The 8,462-nt window shown below is 37.9% G+C and overlaps 1 protein-coding gene across 1 annotated transcript; it reads right to left on the minus strand.

Annotated features, from left to right (window-relative positions):
• Window positions 1-3,507: 3,507 nt before the first annotated feature.
• On the minus strand, window positions 3,508-7,463 carry LOC140878713 (uncharacterized). The gene is made up of 8 exons (XM_073282325.1): window positions 7,380-7,463; window positions 6,034-6,223; window positions 5,033-5,551; window positions 4,961-4,973; window positions 4,599-4,854; window positions 4,424-4,502; window positions 3,950-4,309; window positions 3,508-3,599 (listed from the first exon to the last, which is right to left on the minus strand). The coding sequence occupies exons 1-8, from the start codon at window positions 7,461-7,463 to the stop codon at window positions 3,508-3,510; spliced, it is 1,593 nt and encodes a 530-aa protein (XP_073138426.1).
• Window positions 7,464-8,462: the final 999 nt, after the last annotated feature.

The following is an 8,462-nucleotide window of genomic DNA, read 5'->3' on the forward strand; positions in this document are numbered from 1 at the left end:
AAATCCGCCAAGATCAAAGACTATGATAGGAACACTGACCCATCAGAGCACCTGTAGTAACCTGAATTCCGTTTTACATTATTTAGTTGGATAAAAATATTTAGAATAGTAAAACATGATTATGGGATTTTTTATATGATCAAGCATACCGATAAATCAACTACGGGATGTCAAAAATTGGTCCAAGGAACAAACTTAGCATGTGAAGTTCGGAAGGTCCGAACATGAACCAAAGGGAATTCGGAAGGTCCGAAGTGTTCGGAACAAGCGATTCAGTTCGGAAGCTAAGGGTGAAGATAAGAACTTTCGAACCCAGATCGGACTTTGGAAGGTTAAGCCATGCGCATTATCGACATGTCTAGTGTGTGTAAACAAGTGGAGAAGCATGCACATCGGAACTTCTGAAATAGGAGTTCGGAGCTTCCGAAGACGATCAGAACGTTTGAAGTGACATATCGGAGCTTTCAATCAGGGACATTTTGAGAGGTGGCGATCATTTAAGATCGGAGCTTCCGAACCGAGGATCGGAGCTTCCGATCGAGGTCTATAAATAGGGGCCAAAAACTAACAATTAAGTGCATGTTTTAGGTGTTTTAATGTGTACCATTGTATATTCTTAGTGTTTTAGCCTTATACTCGAGGGCCGGGTGATAGAGAGTTGATACGGGAGTTGTAACGGAGCTGTGCCAGGGTCAGGGCCTTGGACATCAGCAGGCTGACGACGGACTCAGGTAAATTCTGAGATCTCTAATAGTATTAGGGAGAATTGGCAGCGCTAAGTCGTGTCACGCCCAAATTACCCAACTCAAATCAGATAACAAAATATGCAGCAGTGTGAGTAGGGATCGTTCCCACGAGAAAAGTAAAATTTAAAAGTGTTCTAAAAATACTGAAAATAATAAAAGGGGATATTTGGAATTTTACTACAACTATGCAAGAATTAAAATAGGAAAAATCAATAAATTAACAAGACTTGGTATCGGTCGACTACACCCTTGAAATTATTAATTCGATCATCGATTTCCTAAAAATAATTAATTCACATTGAATATTCATCATTGGAAATTTAATTCCTGTTTCACCTTAATTTTAGTTAACTAGACACCAGCGTTCTAAGTTAACCCTTACCCCATAAATTAACCCAATACCAGCGATTAGATTTAAATCCACGGTAGAATTCAAATGAGTAAAACTGATGAATCTAGACAACACATGGACCAAAAAATGTATTTAATCTAGTCAATTGTTGTTCCTACGATTTAACAAATTCAACAGCAGAAAATATTAATCTAAGTTGCTTCACAAATCAGATGATTCAAACAATTACGGATTTGAGTTCTATTTAGCTATAAGTTGTATAATAAAATCACAGGCCTATAATCTCACATACAAGCATGACAATCAATTCAAAACAACTCTTGATATGCAATTTGGAATTAAACAATTGAAACTTGAATCTCACAAATAAAATAACTCAAGGGTTTGTCTTCCTCAACCAAGTACTAAAACTTAGCCACAACGATTCATGAATTTTCTAGCAAAATTCATGAAAGAAATTTAAATCTAAGAAAAAGAGAAAAGAAACCTAGCCTCCAAGAGAGAGTCTCCCAATCTGATAATTCCGAATGCCTCTCTCACTCTAAAATTCGAGAGATATCTTTTAATTAAGGTTAGAGTCCTTAAAATTAAAAATTCCTAATTTAGAGATTTTTTCCCGAACAGCCCGTCTCGCTCGATCGGTTGAACTTTGCGGATCGAGCGAGACAAAATCTTGGACCCTACTGTTTTCACAACTTTTTGGCACCGCTCGATCGGTAAAGATTGACCGATCGAGCGTCACACTCTCTTCTTTGATTTTCTGCAGCAGCGCAGATGGCAATCTTCCAAGCGCGTTAGTGCATCCATCAAGCGCAAACCTCCTCATCAGCGCAGATCACAGAGCAAACGCGCAGCTTCTTTCTTCAGCGCATGACATTGCGCAATCGCGCATCACACTTCTTCAGCGCTTCCAGTCCTCTTCCTCCTTGCAATTCATCATCCTTGCTCTCTATTCTTCATCCTTAGCGCAGAAACAAACTCAGCAGTGCATCATCCTTGTCCTCCAAAGCACAGCTTCTTCATTCCTTGCACAACAACAAAGCTCTTGTTATTCTTTTTTCACTTCTCCATGTATGTGCATCTGTCAATTCTTCATATGCATATTTTCTGGAAAATTCATTACATCCTACACAATAAAACCGGAAATATGTTATGTAGACACGATGTATGAAATACAAACTAAAACTTAGTTAAACACATGAATGCATGCAAAAACGAAAATAAAATGATATGAAAATATGCAACACAAACACGCCTATCAAATACCCCCACACTTACTCCTTACTCGCCCTCGAGTAAGTCATGCAAAACAAAATGAAACAAAACAAATACATAAGCAAGAATGAGCATACACAACATAGCCTCAGAGAAAAACACTGTCATCTAAAACAAGTTCATAGCTATTCTCAATCATCAATATTACACCTTCAGTCGAATACGAACGTGTGTGTGTGTCATGTTTCCCCAGTTACATGCAACTTCAAAAGACAAAGCTTCAAAACTGTTCGCCGACCTATAACAATTCAGTGTAAGCCTCACAATCCAGAACTCTCCTCTCAACAATCCTCCAACACAATACAACTTCCTTAAGAATAATTACGCACTGTTGGATTTTGCACCAAACATTTTAAAAGTCCCAATAATTACCCGCATACTTAGCTAAAACTAGATAGGATTCGAATTTCAATCCCCTCGTCTATAGCCCGGATGGAACTACAATCCCATTAGGTCCGCAAACTTAGCTATTAAATAATGAATAGAATTTCATTCATATTTCAAGCTCGGATGGAATCAAAATATTATTTTTTTTTCAAAAGATTAACCCCATGTAATCCGCATACTTATCCACAAACAAGATGAATAGAATTTCATACATCTCGCTCGCAACCCGGATGGAGTTGATTGGTTTCCAAAAATTAATTTTCTTCTTAAAAACCAAAAATTTTAGGTGCGCCCAAGAAAGTATATGACACATCAAAGAAATCATCAAAATTCAAGAACTATCATGTTCCAAAACACCTATTTTCGTGCAATGGTCCAACAGACCTCCACAATATCTAATACATCGCTACACTTTACTGGTTCAACATGCGTGCTTGGAATATTCAACAAACAACCTACGGTTTCTCATGTCCAATCAAGAGTTAAAATTTTTCAAAAATTTCATTTTTTTTAACTTCCATCATCATAGGCTAAAAATCATCATCCTACTTATGCATACGACACAGACGAAAAACGACACAACAAATCACAAACTCAATGCAATAACAAAACAAAACAAATGCAACAATATGAATACATCCCCACACACTTAAATGAAGCATTGCCCTCAATGCGTCAAAACACAAAACACAAACAAACAACTCAACACAATGCAATGCAAAAAATGTAAAACGAAACTCCCCTGGTTTAAGTGTTGGCACTGTCCTCTTCAACGTCTGACAGCATCACGGAAGAATCATATTGGAACTTTGTCTGCGGAGGTGGCGGCATTTGGGAAACTAAAAACAACAAAAATAAAATGTCAAAAACAGAATGAACAATAAAAACTAATTAAAAGAAAACAACACTGGGTTGCCTCCCAGTCAGCGCCTTTTTTTACAGTCGTCGGCCCGACTGCATGTTTCTTTTGCTCATGGTGGTTCATATCTAGTTTTTCTATCCACCTTCACCCACTTGAGAAATTGTTCAGTTAATTTTGTCCCATGCTTCCTCTGCTTTGATTTCTTGGGGATTCCTTTTAATCGATCCGGAGGAAGTTTCGGCTCAGTTTTAGATGCCTGCAAATCATAGATAAAAATTTCAACAATAGAATTGTTAGCAGGTTGTGCAATAACTTCTTTCAACTTACCCTCATTCACATCTTTCTCATGTTCATGTGACAAGTGATCATTGACATCAATATTATTAACAACACTGTCACAACTAGGAATTTTCAGGGTATCAAAAATATTAAACTTAACAATTTCCCCATCAAGTTCCATAGTGAGAGTACCATTATCAACATCTATGATAGACTTTGAAGTTTTCAAAAATGGTCTTCCGAGCAAAGTTGGGCTATTCAAATCATTATTTTTCATATCAAGCACATAGAAATCAGCAGGGAAAATCAAATTACCAACTTTCACAAAAACATCCTCTATCACTCCCCTAGGAAAAATAGAAGATTTATCAGTCATCTGAACAACAATGTCAGTTTCAAGAAAGAGCCCTAATTTTAAGGAAGCATAAACAGAGTATGGCATAACATTAATCGGTGCTCCTAAATCTAACATGGATGTATCAAGCTGAACATATCCTATCTTATAAGGAATCGAGAATATACCTGAGTCCTTGCATTTTGTAGGTACCTTTCTTTGAATTACGGCAGAGACCTGTTCTCTCAATTCAACTTTTTGACATCCCTTCAGTTTTTGTTTTCTCTTCATAGTACACAACTCTTTTAAAAATTTAGCATAGCGAGGTACTTGTTTAATAGCATCTAACAGTGGAATATTTACCTCACATCTACGAAACACTTCATACAACACCTTAATTCCTTCATCCTTCCTAGACTCTTTCAATGCTAAGGGAAAAGGGGCTACAAGTTTATACTCAAAAAGAGGAGGAAACTTACCTCTAGGTGCTTCCGAAATTGTGTCGTCCTCCTCTACCTTGGATTCCTGCTCATCTTTGTTCTGTACTGGTTCTTTTACCACTTCTTCATTAAACTTCAACTCCTTTCCACTCCTCAAGGTGATTGCACTCACATTCTCCCTAGGATTCACCACAGTTTGTGATGGTAAGCTGTTCGAATTCAGTGCCTCCAACCTGTTCACTGCGGTTGCCAACTGCCCCATTTGAGTGTTCAACTGTTGGATACTTGCTCAAGTTTCCTGTTGAAAAGCGGCAGTATTAGTAGCAAGATCCTTAACAATGTTTTCTAGAAACTCACCAGGCGTGGGGACTTGAGGATGCTGTGGTTGTCGGGGGTACGGCGGCCTATAAGCTGGATTGTGCGGTGGTGCTTGAATTACTTGCGGGTTCCCATATCTCAAGTTTGGATGATCCTTCCAACCAAGATTGTATGTGTTGGAGTATGGATCATACTTTCGTTGTGGCGGTTCGGGAAATCCTCCTGCTGTATTGACTTGCTCAGCCGATCCCTCTTGAAGTGTGGGACACATGTCAGTCGCATGTCCCCTTGCAGTGCAAATTCCACAAACCATCATATTTTGTCCATTCCCTACAGCCATTTGACGCACAAGAGACGTCAGATCAATTAGTTTCTGTTCAAGGGAAGAAACATTTACCTCATTATTCCTTCCAGGTGTTGGATAACTCCTGACGGTTCCAAATTTTTGAGAATTGGCGGCCATGTTCTCTATCAGATTCCTTACTTGGACTGGAGTTTTATCCACAAAAACTCCTCCACTGGCCGCATCCAGCATACTCTTGTCATGAGACAATAAACCTTCATAGCACAATTGAATTAATTGGTTTTCAATTATCTGATGTTGCGGACAGCTAGCACAAAACTTTTTGAACCGCTCCCAGTATTCATGAAGTGATTCCCCTGTGTATTGCTTTATCCCATAGATTTCCTTCCTGATATTTGCGGCTCTAGAAGCTGGGAAGTACTTCTCTAGAAAAATTCTTTTCATCTCAGTCCAAGTCGTGATGGATCCAGAGGGTAAGTAATATAGCCAATCCTTAGCAGCACTCTTCAAAAAAAAAGGAAAAGCTCTCAGCTGAATCTGCTCCTCTGTCACTCCATGGGTTTAATACTTGTGTAAACCACATGGAATTCCATCAAGTGTTTGTTAGGGTCCTCACCTGCAAAACCATGAAAAAAAGGCAATAAGTGAATCAATCCAAACTTAAGCTCAAAAGTAGCATTATTTTATAATGTAGGAAAAGTAATGCATAAAGGTTGTTGATTGGGATCAGGAGTGCCCAATTGTCTAAGACTCAGATTCGCGTTGGCAGCCATCTCTTCCTCAGGAATTTCAGTCTGTAGCTCGTCCTTTTCTTGTTTCCCACAAGCCTCCTTCCTTCTTCTATGGAGTGTTCTCTCTATCTCTGAATCGTAGGGGAATTCTTCTTCAGAAGATTCTCCTGTAAGCATTAACAAACCCGAGAAGCACTGGGGAAAGAATATAAAAATAAAAATAAAAACAAAAACACAAATAAACTAAATGTCTTCCCCGGCAACGGTGCCAAAATTTGGCAGCACTAAGTCGTGTCACGCCCAAATTACCCAACTCAAATCAGATAACAAAATATGCAGTAGTGTGAGTAGGGATCGTTTCCACGAGGAAAGTGAAATTTAAAAGTGTTCTAAAAATACTGAAAATAATAAAAGGGGATATTTGGAATTTTACTACTACTATGCAAGAATTAAAATAGGAAAAATCAATAAATTAACAAGACTTGGTATCGGTCGATTACACCCTTGAAATTATTCATTCGATCATCGATTTCCTAAAAATAATTAATTCTCATTGAATATTCATCATTGGAAATTTAATTCCTGTTTCACCTTAATTTTAGTTAACTAGACACCAGCGTTCTAAGTTAACCCTTACCCCATAAATTAACTCAATACCAGTGATTAGATTTAAATCCACGGTAGAATTCAAATGAGTAAAACTGATGAATCTAGACAAAAAATGCACCAGCAGATGTATTTAATCTAGTCAATTGTTATTCCTACGATTTAACAAATTCAACAGCAGAAAATATTAATCATAGTTGCTTCACAAATCAGATGATTCAAACAATTACGGATTTGAGTTCTAATTTAGCTATAAGTTGTATAATGAAATCACAGGCCTATAATATCACATACAAACATGACAATCAATTCAAAACAACTCTTGATACGCAATTTGGAATTAAACAATTGAAACTTGAATCTCACAAATAAAATAACTCAAGGGTTCGTCTTCCTCAACCAAGTACTAAAACTTAGCCACAACGATTCATGAATTTTCTAGCAAAATTTATGAAAGAAATTTAAATATAAGAAAAAGAGAGAAGAAACCTAGCCTCCAAGAGCGAGTCTCCCAATCTGATAATTCCGAATGCCTCTCTCACTCTAAAATTTGAGATATATCTTTTAATTAAGGTTAGAGTCCTTAAAAATAAAAATTCCAAATTTAGAGATTTTTTTCCCAAACAGCCCGTCTCGCTCGATCAGTTGAACTTTGCGTATCGAGCGAGACAAAATCTTGGACCCTACTTTTTTCACAACTTTTTGGCACCGCTCGATCGGTAAAGATTGACCAATCGAGCGTCACACTCTCTTCTTCGATTTTCTGCAGCAGAGCAGATGGCAATCTTCCAAGCGCGATAGCGCATCCATCAAGCGCAAACCTCCTCATCCGCGCAGATCACAGAGCAAATGCGCAGCTTCTTTCTTCAGCGCATGACATTGTGCAATCGCGCATCACACTTCTTCAGCGCTTCCAGTCCTCTTCCTCCTTGCAATTCATCATCCTTGCTCTCTATTCTTCATCCTTAGCGCAGACACAAACTCAGCAGTGCATCATCCTTGTCATCCAAAGCACAGCTTCTTCATTCCTTGCACAACAACAAAGCTCTTGCTATTCTTTTTTCACTTCTCCATGTATGTGCATCTGTCAATTCTTCATATGCATATTTTTTGGAAAATTCATTACATCCTACACAATAAAATCGGAAATATGTTATGTAGATACGATGTATGAAATACAAACTAAAACTTAGTTAAACACATGAATGCATGCAAAAACGACAATAAAATGATATGAAAATATGCAACACAAACACGCCTATCAAGAATCTATTAGCTTAGATAAGACTTTTAAAAAAATATTAGTGATGAGTAATTATCTTGACTTTTAGTGATGGACTATAGATGTTTGTACATCTAGGACAGTTGTTGAGGTACGTAAAGGACTGAATGAGATAACTAGCGAGTATGCATGCTTATGTGTTGCATATTGTGTGTCATGATCCATGTTTTACTACTTTGATATATTATGATGTATGTGTAAATATCATGTTCAGCCCGTATCTGCTTCGAGATAGCCTTTCCAGAAGGGTTTCTCAGCCATGTTTTTGAACAGATAGACACGGAGGGTCACAGTGGTCGATGGGTCTTGGAAATTGTAGATCCACGTTCGATTCGGAGTGAGGGAGTTTACCCAGTGGCTTGTGTCCTCGATGGTACTACTAACATATTGGAGCCAGTTTGAGAAAGATTGATCTTATATTCCCAGATACCCAGTCATTCATTTTTCATGCATTATGTTAATCTGTATACTCGTGCTTTACGTTATGAGTGTTGTTCGCTCACATCCATGTTGTTTTGTTTTTTTTTGGACACCTCATTTGATGGG

Source organism: Henckelia pumila, chromosome 2, assembly GCF_033568475.1.
Source record: "Henckelia pumila isolate YLH828 chromosome 2, ASM3356847v2, whole genome shotgun sequence".
Taxonomy (NCBI): domain Eukaryota; kingdom Viridiplantae; phylum Streptophyta; class Magnoliopsida; order Lamiales; family Gesneriaceae; genus Henckelia; species Henckelia pumila.